Source organism: Poeciliopsis prolifica, unplaced genomic scaffold (genome assembly GCF_027474105.1).
Source record: "Poeciliopsis prolifica strain line A6 unplaced genomic scaffold, Auburn_PproV2 SCAFFOLD008, whole genome shotgun sequence".
Taxonomy (NCBI): domain Eukaryota; kingdom Metazoa; phylum Chordata; class Actinopteri; order Cyprinodontiformes; family Poeciliidae; genus Poeciliopsis; species Poeciliopsis prolifica.
In genome coordinates this window covers 12,190,131-12,212,330 of record NW_026562383.1, presented here as the reverse complement: position 1 = coordinate 12,212,330, position 22,200 = coordinate 12,190,131, and the positions used below count along the sequence as shown (strand labels likewise).

The window sequence follows — 22,200 nt, the reverse complement described above, 5'->3', positions numbered from 1 at the left end:
GAAAAAAAATATTCCTGTTCTGTGCCATTTCACCCATATGTTTTCAGAGTTTTCAGTGGAAACAAAAGTTCCAGATCATTTTAATGCCATATAAATACGTGACAGGAACATGAATTATATCTTTTTTGTTTGTTTGTTTATTCTTGCCGTATAGTCCTCTGTGCAGGATCAAGGTTTATGACTTTTTTGTTTGTTTATTCATTCTTGCCACATAGTCCTTTGTATTAATTAGTGCTCCTCTGTATTTGATTTAGTTTCTTAGTTTAGTCTTTTGTTCATCATTCATTTCCATTTAGTTTTCTTTGATTAGCATTATCCTCTCTTGGCTTATTGTTATGTCCTCTTTAGTTTCTTCCATCGTTTATTGACGCTCACCACTAGTAATCTTCACTCATCATGCTATTCACCTACATAATTGACAAGGAATCCCAGAGCCCCCATTTGGTAAAGATTTCCGCCTGCTGTTCTCTGAACGTCTGTTGAGAAACGTTACTTTATCAGAAAGATGTGGTACTCTCCCTGTGATGCAGTGAACCTCCAGTTCAGTGGTGCTCGTCACCATTTGGTTGTAACAGTCCGTCAAAGGGAAGACGTAGATTATCAAGTTTAATCAAATCTGAGTTCATAGAAAATAAAGCCACATGTAAGCAACTAGCCTCACAGATAATTAGAAAACTCTTTAAAATAGCTTACAACAATGAACAAAACGTATTGAATTACCAATAAAATCGGAAAATTAGAACTCTCGGCTGTGATAACTTGTGAAACATGATTTGTTTTGGTTGGAGCTTCACTTTATATACTATCAGAAAACAGAAAGCAAATTCACGTATCAAAATATGTGCTGCTTTTACTCCATAAAGTTACTCTGTAATGAGATCCAGTTGTCCAGCTGCTTCCGCCTCACCCGGGCTTGCTAACACCTCTCTGACACAATTTGCATCAACAGCAAGGGCCCTGCTGTGCTGGTATAACCTGTAAGGTGAGTTACACCTCTAGAGAGCCCTATCTAACAATTTATCACATGGGTGATAAACTATAAGAAAGTGAAACTACCAGGAAATAATCAGGTTTCTGTTATATTATAGAAGCACTAATAACACTACTAATATCTGGTATATGGAGTGGTGGGCACAATTGTGGTGAGTTCACAATGTAAAAACCAAACACACAAACAAAATCTTAGCAACACATACCAAAATAGAAATATGAAGATGAACATGTTTTAGATAGAATGTGAAATACTTGTATACAGAACAATAAAAGTGGTAAAATAAAAGTTACAGCCAGACTTAGTAAATATTTTTTAGAGTTTAGTAAAATAATAAAAAAAAAATTCTTACATTTATTATTATTATTATTATTATTATTATTATTATTATTATTATTATTATTATTATTATTATTATTATTATTATTTCTGAATGTGACACATTTAGGGAGTAATCATTACCACTTCGTACTAGTCAGCAAATCTGTCCACTGCATACGGGTTTATGTGTATTGTCATGTGACCCAGACTCAGCCATCTTGTGGAAAACGAAGAGAGAGAGCCACTCAACAACACGCATACAAACCCTGAGCTGTCACAGCCACCAGAGGTAAGACAGCCAAAGTTTCATACACCAGCCAGGAATATTTATACATTTGACTTAAGTCCCATATGAAAGAGGCATGTTCTCACGGCCGGGGGTGCCGTTTAAGCTACCATGTTGACTTGGCTTTGCAGCATCGAGATAGAGTGTGTTGGCGTTCGGGTTGGGTCGCGCTGGGTCCGGTACAGCTTGACGAAGAAACACCGCTGTGAAACCAGGCTGCTCGGGAGGGCCGCGTGCAGCTACAAGCTACAAGCTTCTGCTGTTAAATATATAAATTAACCTCCAGTTCAGTGGTGCTCGTGCGAAATATATCAAACACATAAAAATAACATTGAAATAATTATCAACGTATGAATACAATCGTATACTTTGCCACCCTTGGGCTAAAGAACCTTAAGCTAACGTGCTAACACAACTGGCTCTCGTGTTGGTTGGAAAAATACATTGAGGTAACAGCATGCAGCTAAAGAGTACTTTAACTTCGAGTGCGCGGCTAAGCTACAGTTTATACATTATTGTACGCTCAGTTCACATAACAACGTGATTGACGTCGAATAAAGTTTTCTGTTGAGTTGTTGAACCTAAAAAACCTAACTCGCTTCATCTGACATCGCAGTTAGGGTTATTTCTGTTTAACCTTTTAAAGCAACTTTCAGTGTTCAAACTGAGCGTTCCCCTTTATGGTTAACTGCAATCTGATGTTAAGTAGCTGGATTGGTCGCAGTGGCTGATATGAAATAACTTTCGCTTAGGGATTGAAGTTTTTATCATAAACAGGAGTAATAAAATACTAATTTATCTTCTTCTTCTCTGACGAACTTTGAGCTCTTCTCAAAAGTGTATTGCTCCAATTACCGAGTTGTCTTTTACCGATTTCAACAGTTTTTGTTTCAAACCGTTTCGGTCATGTCATGCAAAGTCTGTCGAAACAATTGATTTATGTAAACATTGCGAAATGAGCAAAACACATGTGTAACTTCCCATAGATGTTTCCATCTCATTTTGAGTTGGTTTATTAATTCTCTTTAAGTGGAGAAATACTCTAACTAACTTGTCCAGGATTTCATATGGCAGTAGTAAATATTTGTGCATGCCATTTGAAGAAGCCTTTCATTGGAGTGCTTTGCTGTCAAGCTGATGTAATATATATAATTATTGTCAGTTCATAATTCTTTTTCAAGGAGTGAAACCTTATTTGTTTAAGATAAGGGCATCTCTGTTATCAAGTGCAGGTAGTGGGCCTGCATTGCGCCCAGGGAGGCTTCCTAAAATAGCAGATTAAACTGTTTATGCTCTCTTGGAATGGGCCATATATATTGGATGCAATAACTATTAAGTTTATTTCTAATGAGAAAAATAACTTTGTAAATAAAAGGGTGTAAATGCCCTTTCTGATAATGATCAAAATATGGTTAATGGTTATTTAGAATTATTGTAACTGTAATATAAACAAGATTAAAATAATTGTTTCTAAAACTTTATCTTGGGAATCAAATGAATACATTTGATTTGTACTTGTTAGAAATAAATGGATGATAATCTCTTCTTTTTCTTTGCATGTTTGAAGAACGTCAAGGAAAAATGGCCGAAACCCAGACACTTAACTTTGGACCTGAATGGTAATTAAACAGACATGAATGGTTGAACATGATGACAGTCAATTTTTTTTTTGTTCTGACATGAGCTCTCTTTTTGATGCTCCTGCAGCGTTCCCATACATGTTCAGTCTTGCGAACTGCTGTCTCTTGTTTTTTTTTGTTTTTTTTTTGACCATTTTGCCTAACAACATTTTCTTTCTCTGCAAGGCTCCGTGCCCTGTCTGGAGGTGGGGGCGGCGGTGGCGGTGGAAGCAGCAATGCTGTTACTTCTCCCCCACTCTCACCTGCATTGCCAAAGTATAAACTTGCAGACTATCGTTATGGGAGAGAAGAAATGTTAGCACTTTATGTAAAGGACAACAAGGTGAATATTTTTGCAGCACCTGTATCTTTCGCTCAATCAGTATTGATTTACATAAAAATATTAAATCCATAATGAGATGCATGTTTTCCTTAGTTTAGAATCTTTTAGAAACAAAAATGCCTTTTCCTCTCTTCCAGATCCCTATAGATCTCCATGATAAGGAGTTTCTACCCATATTGCAAGAAGAACCTTTGCCGCCTCTGGCACTTGTGTCTTTTACGGAGGAAGAACAGGTAGAAAAGCCTGACAAACAAACACACTCACAAATTTCTGACCAGTCACAAAATAGTTTTGCAAGAAGGTGGAGGGCGAAATGTTTGGTTTGTGAGAAGAAGAGGTGGACGACATGAGGCGAAACTACACAATTTTCATCACCTAACTGCAACAATGACAACAGATGTCGGTGTTGCAGTCATTCTAAGAAAGCATATCAGGCTTGACCTACTTTAGGCCAGTTGATAATTCAGATACTTCAATCATGTTGACTTCTAATAATAATTAATGATGTTAAACTTTACTTACTTTAGCCGTTTTAAGTTTTTTAAAATGCTAAAAGTTACATAGCGTTTTCCATAAATTTCTGTGTATGCTGAGTTTTCCCCTGGATAGCTTTTCCAAATAGATGCATAGTATAACAATAACATATTGTGGATCTGTGTGTACTTTGCTTTTGGCATTGTAATTATGATGTAATTAGATTTGTAAGTTTCTTCATATTTGACATTCTGAATGCAGGTGAATTTTTTGTTTTTGTAAAACTACAAATGATACTTTTTACACAAATGTTAGACATTTATGTGAAAACTATTGAGTGCAAAACTTAAAATTGTTATGATATGTGTTGGATATTAATGTCAATTGCAAAAAGATTTTTTTTCTGTAAGAAAAATGTATTATTTAGGTTCATTCATAAATTAGTCATAAAGATATGAGCAAAAGAGCAATCTGAAGTATTCACTGTTTGCTCTCTTCTCCCTCTCCCTCTCTTTATATCTGCAGAGAAATTTTTCTATGTCTGTAAACAGCGCAGCTGTACTCCGGCTGACAGGGCGAGGCGGTGGACCCATAGCTGGAGCACCAAGAGGCCGTAGTACATCTAGAGGTAGAGGTAGGAATTGAACAAAGACCGTACGCTGTGGTGTCAAACCTCTGGGGGTGACTTCAAAAGCAGATGTAAGACACATATTTCATTTGCTGAGTTGCTGATCTTGTGGGGCTTCAGGGAGAAAACAACTGTAGATGGTTAAGATTCCTTTTGGCAGCCCATCATTTTTCCCACACTTTGAGGCATGGGGTGTATCATTACCCCTCTCTAGTTGTTGTGCTTACCCGGCATACCTAAACCTCAGCTGTTTGAGGTCATCAGTCCCATGAAAGACTAAACTTCCTTTTAAACACAGTGATTTTTTTATTTTTTTTTACCACAGTTCCAGGGCTTAAAGTACTTTGCCCCGGTGGTTTTCAGTTTGTTAGGAAGGGAGCCTGTTGGTCTGTCTCAACCTAACTTTAGTAAATACATTGTTGACAATCAGAATTTAAGCTCATGTGCTCTTGACATTCTACTTTACATTGCTAACAGTAAATTGACTTGTAGAAGCTAACAAGCAGCACATGTGTTCAGTTTTGCTCCTGCTTTGTCACAAGCAGGAGTGGACTGGCCATCTGGCATTTTTTTCTTTTTTGGTTTAGCTGTCAGACTGCACTTTGGGACAGTCATGGTCATTCTGACTTGAAGTTTGTTTGTTGTGCAAATAAAGGTGGTGGTGCAAAACCCACAAGAAAATGTTGGGAGTAGACCAACCTTATTCTCTTTACAGGTTCATGTTCCCTCTCTTCGCAAAGCTAAAGAGGTTGTAAGGATATTTTCATGTGTTTTGGTAACTTAAACAACTTAAAGTTGTCGTTAGGTAAAGCATCCAGAACTTCAACCTCACTTCACGTGTCCTATGTTCATTTCCCATTTATGATAAAATATCGTCTCCTACTTTCCGTACTTTTAACTTTTAGGGCGGGGAAGAGGTGATGGAGGGTTTTACCAAAGAAGTTTTGACGATGTGGAAGGTTTTGGTCGTGGAGGGAGGGAAATTCACCGCTCTCAAAGCTGGGAAGAAAGGTATTGGAACATGACTTTCTGGTGCCTAGTGTTTGTGGCAACATCAAGCATTGTTTTGACCAATACAAATGTGGAATGAGATTTGTTTTTGACTGATCTGCTCCTTTTTAGTGATGACTTTTTTTCCACCAGGGGAGATAGAAGATTTGAAAAGCCAGGTCGAAAAGACCCAGGTTGGTGTCACATTTTGTAGCTCAAATAATCAATATGTGTGTATCTTGGCATACAAACTGCTTCACCAACTTGTTTTTTGTCTTTGCACATACCAGAAGCTGCTCCTGGGCATTTTCAGATCAATCACAGTAAGTGTGCTTCACAGAAATTAAAGTTATTCACTGAAAATTTGGGGGTAAATTACGTGTTGCCTCTTGTTTAGTGTTTATGTCATGATCCTTGCTTAATTTCTACCTGGTCGTTTTAAAGCCCGACCAGGCACCTACGAGGACGGAGGGACAGGTCTACCCAGGAAGCACGAGTTTACACGTTCAGAGAGTGAGAACTGGCGTACTTCTCGTGACGAACAGAACGGTGAGGATTATGAGGGGGGCTGGCGCCTGGTAGGTTCTTGTCGGGACAATGATCGGTTGTGCCCTCCTGACCCCGAGGGGGCACTGTGTGAGCCATGTCACCTATACATCATCTTGGAAGAATCATCTTTGTTAAATGGATTGGTGGATTATGTCCTATTTGTTTTATGACCCTGGGCTTATCACTGGGTGAAAAGTACACTTGTGTCAAAGAATATAAACTTACATAATAAGGAATTTTGAATATCTTGCTTTATTTTTGAAAACATAAAATTAGAATCTTTTCTGCAAGAAGTGCAGTCAGTTGCACATATCAGACTGTTTTTGAAAAGAGGGAACTGTTTCAAGTAATATTCAAGTAATAGTCCATGATTAAAACAAAAGTAACCAACACAGTTACTTTTTACTATCGATGAGAACTGATGAGGATTTAGCGATACAGATTCAATTAGCAGTCTCACTTAGCAATCAGATTCCTTATTGATTCTCTAATTGATTCTCCTTAAGTTAGGAAAATAAACTCTTCATTTGAGATATGTACCATTTTTTATTTGATTTAAAAAGACTGCCTCGAAAAATTAAAAAAATAAGAATAAGCATTTCAACATGAAATGCAACTACTTGCGCATGCAGTTTTTGTGAAGACAAAATTTGCACGTTTCCCTGGTCAGGAAGGATTTTTTAAGACTTGAGGCATCACCAACTGTGAAAAACATTCTGAGATGTTATTTATTATTGTACTTTTCTTTGATGAAGAGATAGCTAAAAGAGTGAAAGAGCTTACCTCTGATTGAGTTCTTGCCTTGGAGATATATCTGTATTAATCACCAAGCTTTAGTTGCATTTACATTATCACAAAATGCACACAGAATATGGAAGAAATCCAGTTTTATTATCTTTATTTTTGTTTGAACATGTGACTGACATTTTATTTTTTTTATTGTTACATTTTTCCTAGATGGGCCTCGGTCTGCAGGGTGGCGGGAACATCCAGACCAACGTCGGCGCTTCCCATTTGACGCCAGAGAAGAGGAGCGCGGCTACAGGAGACCAAGGTCAGGCAGCGGCAGCCTGGAGGACGAGCGAGACAGCTTACCAGAGTGGTGTCTGGAGGACGCAGACGAAGAAGCTGGAACATTTGATTCCTCAGGAGCTTTTCTTTCTCTAAAGGTAAGATATGAAAAACAGTTAAATATTTACTTCCTGTCATTTCACATTTGAAAATGAAATGTCATCATTGAGGCTTCTAGGATGATGATGGTGTCAACTTTTGTTGAAATATTCTCTCTTTTTCTATCAGAAAGCGTCAAAGGAACCGATCCCAGAAGAAGCAGAACTTGACTTTAGGCCTTTGGAAGAGTGTGATGAGGGCCTGGAGGAGGAAGATAATTTACGCAGGGAGACCAAAGAGACAGAAAAAGAAGCCAAAAGAGAACCTGATCGAAAAGGTCAGTAAAATAATCATCATTTTAGATTTAGTTTTGCTTTTACATAAACTGGTGCATCTAAATAGAAATCGGCAAGAAATTCATTTATTTCAAAATGGAGTCTCTCTGTAAAACAAAATTTATCTTCTACTATATTTTGTTCTTATAAAAAATCTTCTGTCACATTAAAGGAGTGTCTGAATTGTTGTTTTGATTTGAAAAGACTAAACCAGAAGTTTAAAGGGTGAGAGAACAAAGAGCTACTCTTTTGAGCTGACTCAAGTCAGGTGTGTCTGTTGTTGGAAAAAATCAACCAACTTATCCACTTTGTTGTTTTTTTATTTCTTTTTTGTTTCAGACTCGGCCAGAATGTCAGAAGATGGTCTGTCTCTTGGTCCAGCCATGGCTTCAGCAGTCTCAGAATCGCAGCCCCCTCCTCAGAATTTGTCTCCAAAGCACCCCAGCAGAACAGATGAGACTGAGCGCCACCCGCCCCTGGAGCTCCCACCAGAGCCCTGCAAAGCACCGCTTCGTATTCCCATGTCTAGTAGTCTCCTGGAGTCGCACCCCATGACCCACATTTCTACCAACCTGCCCGGTGGGACTTTATTTCCTATCGAAAATAAACTGCTTTCTGCGCGCACCCTGCAACTGACACTTTCTGTTTATGTCTGTTTCATGCAGAGGTTTCTGCTCCGTCATCCACTGTTCATCTACCACAGCAGAAACCCATTGAAATCTCTGTGGTAATAAATAATGCTTTACCCTACACATCAAATATAATAGCACCTATAAGCAGGCCCACCACAGTGAGGCATGACACTGATGAAGATGAGGGCCTGAAACACTTTGAACAAGTAAGTCTCTATAAATTGTGCTGGAAGTTGTCATCAAATACTGTTCTGAATAATGTTACACTACAGATGTGTATATTTTAGGGTGAGTTAAAATGATATATTATGCTTTTCTAGGAGGCAGAAAAGATGGTAGCATACCTCCAGGACAGCGGGGTGGATGATGACAGACTTGCAGCAAAGACTTCAGAGAAGCCTAAACCTGCAGGCCTGCCACTTACTCACGAAGCTGCTCTCAAGTGGTTTTACAAAGATCCACAGGGGGAGATACAGGGTGAGAAGGCAGGGAGTTCAATGTGCTCTACATTTCAACATCATATTGTTTTTCACAACATGTCTCATTTGGACCCCCAAATCACTTTTACATCCTCAGGTCCGTTCAACAATCACGAGATGTCTGACTGGTTTCAGGCTGGTTACTTCACCATGTCTTTGTTGGTCAAAAGAGGCTGTGATGAAGTGTTCCAACCTTTGGGAGAGATGATGAAGATTTGGGGGAGGGTGCCCTTTACTCCAGGCCCCGCACCGCCACCACTACAAGTAGGAACCCCTTCAAAGTCCAAGTGACTGATGTTTTACAAAGTTTGGGAAGTGATAACTTGAAGCCTGTGTTACTGTTATTTTACTGTTATTTTTGTGTGCCAGCACACAAAAATAAGGACTCAAATCAGCTGTTTTTCTTAAACAGTCAAGCTGAGAGGAAATTTTCATTACCAACCTGGGAGCTAAATATAGATTATGTGCTTGATATCTTGTCAGGCATTATTAGCTGCTTCGTTCACAAATATTTGACCTTTTCATTCTGCCAGCTATTCTTAGCCACAATTCATTTGACTTGAACTGTTTTTTATCGTTTTTTTACTAATGCTGATAAATACAAGTCCTCTCTGCAGCTCCTTTAGATTTTATAAATATTTACAAATGAAGACTGAAAGTATCTTGTAAAGCAATATTTTATGCATTGTTGTCAGAGGCTGTTATGCTTCTTAGAACTCCAGAATGAACAATGGGTAGTTTCAACATAGAGCTTGTTGAGGAACAAGAGTTTCCAGGAACTTAATTATGCAGCTCTGTGGTGAGTCTAATGTTAAACCAGTTTGATTTGCTTGAAGGCTTTTCAGGTTTCGTTTTCTTTAGTACCAGGCACTGGCCTGTAGATGGCATTAGAGTACATCCAATTTTTTCCCATTTTATTTTTATGAAGCAAAATTATTTTGAATTTACTGTTGTCCCATGATGCAAACTCACTTAGCTTGAGAGTTTGAAATATTTTCTGAAAGTGTAATATTGATGGTAGAAATTAAAACAATGTAGTTTAACCTTCACATTAAGCCTTTGCTCTGATCTCAGAGCATGTAACGTTTTAGTCCTTCTAAGGAATATGTTAGGACTGCAAATAACAGTCATTTATTTTATTCATTTATTTTTTTGACACCGCTGTGATCTGTTCTTTGATCCTTCTATGTGTTGCAGGCTGATGGTGACCAGGAGAGGTTAAAGAGACAGCAGGAGCTCACTGCTCTCAACCTTTACCAGCTGCAGCAGCTGCAATATCAATACCTCCTCAGGTATGTTAGACTCTCTCTGCAAGCAAGCAAATTTGTTTTCTTTCTCTACACAAACATCTGCATTTTATTTTAAACCATACAAACTGTAGACCAATGTATGAAACAGATGGGATTCCCAGGTATTGAGTGGGTTAAGTTGATAGCAAAACAATGAACATGGAATTTGTTGGGCCTTGTCTTGCTTGTATTGCAGGCATATGTTGTCATGTCCCTCCTGCTTCCAAACTCTCAACTACAGAAGTCAAATTAAGCATGTCTCTGGATTAGAACTTACTCAACATAATGAAATTGAATCCTTTACCATCACATGTTAAGTTATTCAGTTCCTGACTTTGTTTCCTCTTTCTCTTTGTTTCTTGTTTTGCTCCTGAATAGGCAACAGTATGCCCAGGCGTTGGCCCAGCAGAAAACTTTAGCTCTCAACTCAGCTCCTGTCCAACAGCAGCAGCAGCACCAACAGCAGATCAACATGCTTCTGCAGCAATACCAAGCTCTAAAGATAAGGTTGGGAGCAACACTTTGAAGGGGCGTAAAAAGTTGCATTAAAGGGGTCAACTTTCCAAAAGTGTCAATTTTTTTTACCAATGACACTTCATGACAACATAAGATTTCATCATGTTTATGATGGTATTATGTCAGTCTTATGCAGACCCCCTTCAAATAAAGTGCTACCAACATTTTCAATTCCCTTGCTCGAAGTCCATATTTAGCTTATGTTCTTCTGCTTGATCTCTTGAACAATGCAATACTGCTAAATATTGTGAAAATATAGATTATGTTTAACCTACATTTTTCTTCTCATTTGCTTTCTTTGTAATATCACAACGCTTTCACCGTTCTCCTGTGCTTTCTGATCTCACTTAATAAGTCTGATATCAGGTGTCAATATATGTGCTCAAATGGAAAATTTTAACACACGACCCCTGAAATATTGTAGCCTACTAAGTATTGCAACCAATCAGCCGTTGGTAATTGCAATAATTCACACGTTGACACTAAGATGACAATTGGGATTTACATGTCTGGCACAATTTTCAATAGTGGTGTATTAATTTCCGCTTTTGTTCCCTGTGTTTTTGTAGTGCTTCTGACAGTCTTCTACCTCCTGTTACCCGATCCCTGTCAGTCCCTGACTCGGGTTCGGTGTGGGAAATGCAGAATCCCTCTTCTCAGGCCCCCTGCACACCAAACCTACAACAGGCTGCTACAAACAGTGAGTTTCTGCTTTTGGTGTTCAGCTGCATTTGCTGTTGCAGAAACAAATCAGTTACATAGATAATTTCTTGCACACAGCCTGGGAAGGCAGCAGTGTATGGGATTTGCCAATAGACTCAGTGGCACAAGCTCCAACTATTGAGCAGATGCAGCAGTTTGAGAAGGCAAGGTCTGCAAAGGTAAGCATCACCTCATCAGACTTTAGTTCTTTCTGGCATTTAAAGATTCCTCAGTGTTAAATTTAGCTTTAAAATTTGCTATTTTGAAATCTGAAATAACTAATGTACATTTCACAATGGGTAGTTGTGAAATGTATTCCAGAAATCGTTTTCCTGGACAAATGTGTAGATAATTCTGCTGACTAAATAAGAATTGCTAGCTGATGTTTGTAGATCACACATTTCAAATGCTGCGCTTCAACTGTGTCAGTGGCCCTGATTTATCAAACATGCTGCATTATTATTTTCTGTTATTCGGAGTGTGTGGTGCATCAAGACGTCTCAAATCACAAACACAGGTTTATGCTGAAGTGAATCTTTGGAGGTACAGACAGAATGGAGTCGTTTCAGAGTATTTGTTCACTCTTGAGCAAAATGTTCACTCTTGAGCAAAATGATGATAAGCAGCGAAATATTTTACATTATTACAGAGATAGCTTAAATGTGCCTTAAGGAAAGCAAAGTTCTGCTATTTCAGGATCTCAAATTTAACGGGAGACTTGGACAGAAAGTAATGCTGTTGTGTGCCTGCCTACTTATCAGAGATGACAGGATATTTCAAAGCAAAACTACTTTTAGCTTCTGAAATAACAAATATCTGTACAGCAGTAACTTGGCTCAAGATTTCTCACAAAAATCGCTGCTGTATTTAAAATGATACAGTAGAAATCTGGGCAGGAGCAAGGTTTCATTTTATGTGTATGCATGCACACAGGAACAAGTAATTATTTGATCAAGCTGATTTAAAAATATATATTTAGCTAATAATAGGTGAATGTTAAGTGTATTTCGCCTTACATTGTGAAGTAGTTATTTAGAAAGGGACAATGTATCGATCAAACATAAATGTCACCACAAGCCGAAATCTAGAAGCACTTTTAAAGAAGGAAGCTCATTGCTCCAAAACCATAACAATGGAGCTGCTCTCTATGGCGGGGTTTACCGTGCCTTTTCGGTTCCTTTCATTGTATCATTGGTGCCCAATGAATTCACATTGGGCACCAATGGACCAATGGAGATGAGTCTACCTTGGATGACTTGCACCAAGTCTCTTTATCAGTCCTTCCAGGGTATTGCAATGTTTTTTTTTATTTCTGCTGCCTAAAATGACTGATTTTGCAGCATCTGTTTTTCAAAAATTTTTTATCAATTTTTTTAAGCTTTTTTTTTGCCATAGATGGTCTTACAAAAAAGTTGAATTGCTGCACATAACTTTCCCAAAAAAGTCAAGATTTTGAAGTGCAAAACATTAACTACGTGCAAAAGAAGACTTCAATATTGGTCATTCAAGTTAACATAGACTCCATAGACAATATAAACAAACCCTACAGAACATCTTTAGAATGTTAGGCAAAAAAACAGATATTACCATTTGGCTTCACAAATTTAACTTTCTGTCATGGAACAGGAAGTTTAATTAAAAGGGCGCTAAGAGGACCTGTAAAGAATTAGTGATTTATCCGAAAATAAGGAAATGCAGAAAACGTTGGTCAGATTTGCAGAAAAGTTGTGATGACAAAGGAAAATTGAAAGTGTACACAAAATATGTGAATGTTTAGTGAAATTACTTTAATAGTTGCAATTGCACCTTCCTATTGGGACTGGTTTATGGCCAACAGAGAAGGTGTTGATCATCACCTTCAATATGATCTACTCAAATTGTTTAATGAGCTTTGATCATATCGATGTTTAACTTATGTTTAAATATGTAGTTAGATCTGGAGAGACGGGAGGCAGAGTTAAGAGCAAAACGGGAGGAAGAAGAAAGGAAACGTTTGGAAGAGACTCTCCGGGCTCGACAGGAGGAGGAAAGGAAACGACTGGAAGAAGAGGAATTGGCTCGGCAAAAACAGGTGGCGCAATTTAACTTTATTGAAATTGAGTGAAGTCTAGGAGTGACTTGTTTTGATGGCAATGATTTAATATTGGATCTTTAGGAAGAGGCACTGAGGCTACAAAGAGAACAAGAGGAGGCCCAACGCAGGCAAAAAGAAGAGGAGGAGAGGAAGGCGCAGGAGGAAGCTCTCCGAAGATTGGAGGAAAGACGGCGGGAAGAAGAGGAGAAAAAGAAACGGGAAGAGTTCCTTCGGAAACAGGTAAATAAATAAATTCTCAAAGCAGTGATTTCCATTAAAATGCTTCAATAAATCCAGTTCTCTCTTCTTCATCAGGAAGAGGAGCGTAGAAAGCAAGAAGAACTGGATGCATTGAGAAGGCGCGAGGAAGAGAAGAGGCGAATGGAGGAGGAGGCCGCTGCTGCTGCTGCAGCTCTTGCACAGCAACAAGAGGAGCAAAAAAGAAGAGAGCAGGAGGCCCAAAGACAGCAGGAGCTGCAAAGACAGAGGCAGCAGCAACAAGAGGCCCTCAGAAGACTGCAGCAGCAGCAGCAACAACAGCAGCAGCTCGCACAAATGAAGGTAAGGACTCACTACCAACAATAGGTGTTTAAAACTGAACAAAATGGACCTAAATGTTGAGAAAACTTTTTGTCCTGGTTTGCAGCTTCCATCATCTTCTAAGTGGGGTCAGCAGTCAGCCAACCACAACCACACACAAAATGCCTTGTCACTGGCCGAGATCCAGAAACTAGAAGAGGAGCGAGAACGACAGGCATGTGAGGAGGTAAGACCCACAACGATGTTGCACTAGACCTCCTTTTTTGTGTAATTTTCAACTTGAAATGAATGTTATCTTTAGCTTACACTCTCCAAAACAAACTGTTGTGTTTTTGCTTTGTTTCTCCCAGTCAGAAATTACTGATTGGCAGCTTTGCGTATTACAGGCAAAGAAAGACGGAAGCACATTAGATCAAATTATGAGTACCATATTTTCTGGTCTATAAGTCGCACCAGCCATAAAAAGCATAATAAAGAAGAAAAATACATATATATAATATGCAACTTATACATTGAAGTGTAAGTCGCATTTTTGAGGGGAATTTATGTGATAAAATCCAACACCAAGAACAGACATGTCATCTTGAAAGGCAATAAAAATAGAATAGAGGCAACAGCAGGCTGAATAATTGTACTGTATGCTAACATTACATGACACATGAACAACGAACTGAGAACGTGCCTGGTATGTTAACATAACATATTAGGAGTTATTCAGATAACTATAGCATAAATAACATGCTAACAAGTTTACCAAACCATCCGTGTCTCTCCAAATCACCAAATGCAATGAAATCTTCTTCCTCGATGTCGCTTTTAAACAACTCCGCTTTCTCAGAAGGTAGAATAACACAGGCCCAGCGCACCCTTTTGCAGTTTATTGCAAAAATAACATGTGATATGATAAATGATGTGTTAATTTCCACAAATAAGTCGCTCCAGAGTATAACTCTCACCCCTGGCCAAACTATGAAAAAAACTGCGACTTATAGTCCGGAAAACAAGGTGATATGTTTATGAGAAATGCAACACTATTGAGATTTGGGCTGATATTCATATTGCTGTTACTGCTCGCAATATAATCTTTTGAGAACATGAAAAATGACCACCCAGCAGATATTGCTTATCTGCTTTAGTTAAACTCCCCACATGTCTCTGCTGCATCACTATTGCTGTCTTATGACCAAGCAAATACCTCCTTGCCTCCTCAAATGGCAACAAGATGGAAATGAACCATCAGTTGTTAATTTCAGTCAAGTAATGTTTGTGGGACCGATATGTTAGAAATTAGCTTTTTATTTTATTTTATTTTTTTTAACTGAAGCCATATCAAATCACTTAAAATTTGATGTGACTGATCTCAGCAGAGACTGCATTTCAACAATACAAGGAAAATACCTATTGATACTGGTGAACATTGCAATATTGATGTACAGATTTCGAATAGTCAGAAATTAACTAAAATCTCTCAGAGTGATGCATCACTCTTGAAATTATGATATTGGACTGTGATACAACATTTTGTCTTGGGATGCACCGACTGCAGTTTTCTGACCGATATCTGTTTATTGATCTGTAAAAAGCCCGAGTTGCCGATTCTGATTTTTTTATTTTTGTCTGAAATGTTGTGAAACTTTAGCAAGACAGTCACTGAGTTGGTAATGGGGGTATTATTAACTGAAAATGTGCAAACATAACACGGTGGGCCAGTCAGTTAGTTAAGCCTCTTTCATGGGAGAGCAGAAGAGTACAATGGATGATTTTTAGACCTTTGCTGAGGTAGATGAGATTGGTGGAAAAGATCCATATCACATTTAAGTATCGACCAATCTCCAATCTCCCAAAATTAAAGAACTCAACTGGCGGATAAATTGGTGCACCTCCAGTTTTATTGTAAGTACTGAACAGGGTCGCAAGAAACCTTTCGAGAAAAAAAACAAAACAAATTAACTTCCAAGGATTTGAGAAAAATCGAGCATGATACCATCAGGAACTCGCTGTCTTCCAGTTCTCTTATATGCCAGAACTGTGAACTTACCTTCGAATACCTAGAAGTACAAGATGTTCTGATCTCAGAGATATGGCCAAGGCAAACCTGACCACCAGATAACCTGACTGAGCTAAAAAATATCTGAAGACTGATTGTTCTAAGATTTTATGGATAAAATGAGGGAGCCTTGATGGACCAGATGAATTGACCCGTGGGTGGGTCAGAAACAGACGTCAACAGGGTCGCAAGAAACCTGGGTCGAATGAGACATTAACAAGGTGGAGGTGGGGTAGTGGTATGGGCAGATATCATTAAAGATGAGCTGGTTGAACCTTTTCAAGGTGAAGGTGGGCTCAAAACCAAATCCAGAACCTTCCACTAGTTTTTAGAAGACACTTTCTTCAACCCAACAGCACAGGAAGAAGTCTGTATGTTTCGTGAAGACAATGATTTTTATGGGGGATAACGCTCCATCATAAAGTACTCATCTGAGTTAAAGATGAAAAACTTAAGATATTGTCCACGTCCTCACCTGAACTTTTGTTCAATTTTTAAACGATAAGAAAAACAGTTCACCTTTCTGACCATAATCTGGGAGGCTGTGGTCGAATCCACATAAAAAGTTGATCACTAGGTTTATTCTCCATGTTTTAGTTTAGTTTTAGCGTTTTTAGCTAAAACGCCCTGACAACTCACTATGATCTCTATGATCCTCTCAGACTGTGGAAGCAGAGCGACATCTCAATTTCTCGACTAATAAATTAACTTCATGTGTGACCTATCCTTGCTAAAAACACTTTTGTGGTCTTCTCACCCTCACAGCAGCGACGTCAGCAGCAAGAGCTCCTAAAGCAGCAGCAACAGCAGGCACTACAACAAGCCCAGCAGTCACATGCCAAGCTCTCCGGTTGGGGTAATGTAGCCAAACAACCCGTAATCACCAAGTCTTTGCTGGAGATTCAGAGGGAGGAGGCCCAGCAGATGAAGCAGCGGAAGGAGCAGCCACATCAACAACATCCCACCGTCACCCAACAGACCCGAACTCAAAACAGAACCGTATGTAACATAGTCGATTACACCACGCTTTAGTTAGTGACGCCATCAGTGCCTCTTTCTGTACTGAGGTCAAGTACTAAATTGATCTCTTCATGGATGTTTCAACACACTGACATTGCAGTCAAAGAAAAGGTCTGTGATCATCAATCGATTTTGTTTAGGTAGGTTTGGTTAGGGCTGTCATGGTCAGAAAATTTTGTACTCGTTAATATTACATAACACAGATTAATTAAACTGTAATTTTGACTTAAAAGCCTCTCTCATGGAAGAGCGCTTTTTAGACTCGACACAACGAGCGACAAAAGCGAAAGAGAAATTTTCTACAACAGCAGACAGCAACAAAAGTTTAATATTTTTCAACTTTCTCGTGTTGCGTCATTGGTCCATGTATGCACATCTATATGTTCAAGCTTACAAAATTAGTCATAGTGATTAATTACAGTCCCAAAGTGTGATTAATCTGACAACATTTTGTAATCAATTGATAGCAGTAGTTAATATTATTTCATACCATTTGTCATGACTTCACTTGTTATTTTCAAGCTTTGAAATAGCATTGTTAAAATATGAACAAGGAAGTAATTATTTTTGCAGAATGATTCACTGAAATCCAAAGCTATCTCATGACCTCACACCTCTAAAGTCAAACATTGTTATAGTTAGAATTGAGTGGATCCAATTTCTCTGTCCCACTCGTGAAAAGACAAATTTCATGTCCTGGCAATCATCAACTCCTGCTATTAGCTTCAGACAACTTTGTGAAAATATCACATATAATGTGAGATTCATGTTGAAAATCATTGTTGACCTTAAAGCACCATGTGTCTCCTCACAGACATCGCTGAGTAACTCAGTTTGGGGGTCTGTTAATACCAGCACCAACTGGGGCTCCGACTCCAGCAGTATCTGGGGCGACACCCACAACTCAAACATGGGCTTCTGGGATGAGGCCATCAAGGAGGCCGTCCAGCAGCCTCCCCAGACCAAAAAAGGCAACACCCAGAAGAACAACAAAGGCAACGCCAACCTCAGGTATTTGTTTAGCATGCCAAATTAAAACATTGTCTTAGTCAGAGCTTGTAGTGGCAAAACATGACTGATCATTTGAAAGATATGAGTAATACACACTTTTTTAGAGTGACTGTTAATATGACAAGTAACCCGATGTTCTTTTATCCTCTCCATTAAGTAACTCTTTGAGTGGGCGAGCCAGTAAGAAGGTTGACGAGGAGGAGAAGCTGCTAAAGTTGTTCCAGGGTGTTAGTAAGAGCCAGCAGGACACATTTATGCAGTGGTGTGAGCAAACCCTGCACTCGCTCAACACAGCCAACAATCTGGATGGTAAACCCCAATTTATTTCTTTCAGGAAATGGCTCCAACCACATCTGATCCACCTCTCCTGATGGCCTGAGTGACAAATAATTTTGCAATTTGTCTTCCTGCCAGTTCCAACGTTTGCATCCTTCCTGAAGGAATTGGATTCTCCTTATGAGGTGCATGACTACGTCAGGGCCTATTTGGGGGACACTCCTGAGTCCAAGGACTTTGCCAAGCAGTTCCTGGAACGTCGTGCCAAACAGAATGCGAATCAACAAAAACAGTTGCTGCCGAAGCAACAGCAAGCCAAGCAGCAGCAGGTAGAAAAGCCTAAACATTTCTTTACGTGATTATTCAATAACCCAAAAGTTTCATTGTGGCTTTTGGCTTAGATTTCCAAACAAATTGTCTCGTAATCAGGTCAATCTCTGACGTAATTAGATGTCTTTGTCTGGGAGTAGTTACTCATTCAGGGTGACACATTCCAAAGAACTAAAGTGGCTGTGTTCAGCTAAAATAAGCGCTGCATGCATTTTTTGTTTTGTTTTGTTTATTTATTTATTTTTTTTGCAACGTCTCATTATGAAAAAGCTAAATAAGTAATTCTGATTAATAGACTATTGTTTTTCACTCCTGAACAGTTTTATTGTCATTTTTATTTATTTTTTTATCTGGCTCCTACTTGATGTATTGTATTATTATTATTATTATTTTGGAAAAAATAAACTAATTAGCAAGAGGGAGAATTAAGAGAAGAAATTTAAAGAACTGTCATACATCTTCATCTATTTTTCTCGCCTAACTATAAACGTTGCGCATATTTTTTCCAGTCTGGTTGAGTTGCAGCAGAACTGAAAAATGTTCTTAATCTTAAGGAGTCTCAACCTGAAATGTTTCAGACCCACATAGCTGATATTGTATACATAGTGTTTCTTGCATGTTGAAACATCCGAATGACAGGAAACTGAAATATTAACTATACTCAACATTTTAATATAAGCTTTGTTATGTAAAAAATTTATTTATCCAAACAAGATAGGAGCTGTGAGCTCCAATACAGTCATCCGGGTCAAAATAAAAAGCGAATCAGAAAGAGTCGGCACATGAGTTCCATACTCAAGAACAGAAGATTAACATCACATCTCTGGGAAATCACCTTTTGTGGTTTAAGTCTGTACACCCAAAAGCACCCAAGTGTAAGACAAAACATGAGCAGAAGATTAGTAAAATTATAAAACAATAGTTTGTTCTAAATCCATCCCAAGCTATTCATGTATATAACATTTTTTGTTGAGATAGTTTAGTGAGAGGTGGAGCAGCCTTTCATGCAGACATCTGATTGAATTAAGCAAAGGCAGGAGGTTCAGTTTGTAATTTTAAAGCACCTGCAGGGTAATGATTGGGATCTCGTTAGTCTGATGTTCTGTTTCTGCTCAAGGACTCTGTGTGGGGTGGAATGGGATCTTCAGCCATTTACCAATCCAACCATACAAGTGGCCAGCAGCAGCGATTTGAGACGGTCACCTCAGGGAAGAAGAAAAAGAAACAGAAAATGGTCCGAGCAGACCCAAGCCTTTTAGGTGAGTTCGAACGTCCAGTTAATAAATGGAAAGAACATCTTGGTTTCATCGCTATTGTGTACTAAGTCCTCTACTCTTTTCATTTTTCTTTTTCAAATGTTAGGTTTTTCTGTGAATGCATCATCTGAGAGGTTGAATATGGGGGAAATCGAAACCTTGGAGGACTTGTAAGGGACTGCAGCCGAGCAAATCCCAGTGACTGTATCCAGTTTGAACAGCAGCTGTTTTACCTAAACCCCCCTCCTGGTCTCCAAAAAATGTTTCTTTTGTTGTTGTTTCCCCATCAATCTTTTTCTCTTTTTTTTTTTTTTTTTTTTCCCCACTGTCTTGCAAACTGGCCTATAGGTGGAGCAAACTAGTGAATGAACCGTCTGCCAAGCCAAATTGGCCAGATCTCTTTTTCCGTCAGTTTGATTTGAAAACACTTCCGACAAAATGTCAAATTTGGGCTCTATAGTATGTGGATTTTGTTTAAGAGTGGATATTTGGGTTTCATAACATGTTAAAGGATAGAAAAAATACTTTTGTTTTATTTTTAAACCCTCACTTCACCCCCTCCCCTCATTCACCTTTCCCCCTTATTTGTTCAGCTGGTTGTTCATGGATACTAACGGCAAAGTAGAGCCCAAGGATTCATGCCCACTTATGTCCTGTTTTAAGGACATGTTCAAAAGTTCCAACTAGTTATCTATTTCTTGTAAAATACTAGGCTGTTAAAAGAATAAACTTTCAATTCTGCATCTGTATTATAATATATGAGAAGGATCTGCTGGAGTCATACTTTTTTATTGCGGTATGGAATAATAAAACAGTCTTATGTTTGGGCTGTTCACATGTGTGTCTGAACGATTCAGTAAAACCACAAATGTGCAAATCCCCACACTACAATACATGACACTTATAAGGAAAATGGGAATAAATGTCTCACTACACTATACACAAATACTGCTACAAGTTATTTTGGTCTTAAAAATAAGCATAATTAATCGCTCTCAGCTTTTAAATTTGTCTGAAGTTTATGTTCTCCTTGGTAGGGGGCCTAATTGCAAAAGAAAAAATGACATAAATTTTATGAGTATATTAAAATGCATAATAAACCATTAGTTATTAAAGCAAATATAATTAAGCAGGCAATTTGAAATTTGAAAGATTGGAGAACGATCATACACAGCTTCTTGCAGTGACTAAAGATTTAACTATTGAATGGCCACTTCCTCTGGAAATGTAAATTGTATTTTTTTGGGGAAAAGTAAAAGAATTCACCAGAGGAAAACCTTCACGGTCCGATAGGTTCTGATGCCAGAAAAATCAGCTTGAGAAGAGTCTCATTGAGTCACCGCTTCTAATGAACCGGACCGGGTCCCTTGACCTGCGGTTCTGAACGTCCCGCTTTTCAGCTCAGTGGGCGGAGAATATCTGCATGACCTCAAGGCCGTCTTTCCAGGGACACAAAGAATGTTTTCATCTCAACGCAGGTGTTGGAAGATTTCGCAGTTTTTCTCCTTGGACTCGCAGGCGATCCAAAAACTATTTTGCTGTAATGTTAAAGGTTTGGTGAATGAAACCAACACAACATCCTGGCTCGTCAGTAACTACAAGTTTTTGCCACGTCTGTGTAGATGACAAAAAAAGATCTTTCAAAACCTTTTGTGAAAGGTTCGTCTTTCTATCCGGAGAAACGTAACAAAATATGCATTACTATTACTGTCTGTTCCTTCAAAGTCTGACCTGCACAGAGTCTTGGCAGAAAAAAAGTTGTTTTGATACCTATTTATGTATATACACTTAACATGCTTTCTACATTTTCATCACACCATTGAGTTTTGGACAAGTGATGTCTCGTCAAAGCATTTTTCACCAATCTTAGAACAGTGCTTACATCTGGAAATTAATAATTGAAGTGTCTTCAAGGTTGTTATTTGTGCATTTCTTCATGCTGCCCATCTCTTCTGTGCAGAAGTAAGACTGAAGGTTAACATCAACACTGCTGTGTAGTGATAGACAGTTAAAGGCATGAAGTTTTCTGATTTTATTTGATTGGAAGGGATATTAGTCTCAGTTTTTAAGCTTCTGATTTTAAAGAAAGTAACTTAAAACATTTCTTGTACATTTCATTCAGTAATAAACATTTTTGTAATCCTGAGCTAAAATAGGAGAGATTTAGGGCTATTTGCCATCAGACTGGGACGACAACTTGTCTTTTTACTCAAAGTATGTAAATATCCAGTTTTAACTATTTATGAATGGCGGTTGTGTAATCTTTATCTGATTAGTTATGAAGTTCAAAATACTTCCCAATATTTCACTTTTTTAACATTAACCGGCTCCTTGCTTCAGTTGGCATTTTTCTTCTGACATTTATTTCCACTGTGGCTTTGT

The 22,200-nt window shown here is 38.5% G+C and overlaps 1 protein-coding gene across 2 annotated transcripts; it reads left to right on the top strand.

The window, feature by feature from the left end:
* Positions 1-1,519: 1,519 nt before the first annotated feature.
* gigyf2 (GRB10 interacting GYF protein 2) lies at positions 1,520-20,653 on the top strand. 2 transcript variants are annotated; one of them, XM_055033208.1, is made up of 29 exons: positions 1,520-1,601; positions 3,166-3,217; positions 3,404-3,560; positions 3,698-3,793; positions 4,560-4,668; positions 5,568-5,673; positions 5,806-5,846; positions 5,943-5,975; positions 6,097-6,201; positions 7,159-7,370; positions 7,501-7,648; positions 7,986-8,225; positions 8,312-8,484; positions 8,599-8,755; positions 8,855-9,021; positions 9,955-10,049; positions 10,425-10,553; positions 11,132-11,262; positions 11,343-11,443; positions 13,195-13,335; positions 13,420-13,578; positions 13,654-13,899; positions 13,985-14,104; positions 16,691-16,924; positions 17,760-17,956; positions 18,114-18,265; positions 18,371-18,561; positions 19,680-19,821; positions 19,925-20,653. In XM_055033208.1, the coding sequence occupies exons 2-29, from the start codon at positions 3,180-3,182 to the stop codon at positions 19,990-19,992; spliced, it is 3,888 nt and encodes a 1,295-aa protein (XP_054889183.1). In that variant the 5' UTR covers positions 1,520-1,601; positions 3,166-3,179; the 3' UTR covers positions 19,993-20,653. The 2 variants fall into 2 exon arrangements, with proteins under 2 accessions (XP_054889183.1, XP_054889182.1); XM_055033207.1 differs by having other exon boundaries at positions 5,785-5,846.
* The last annotated feature ends 1,547 nt before the right edge of the window (positions 20,654-22,200 follow it).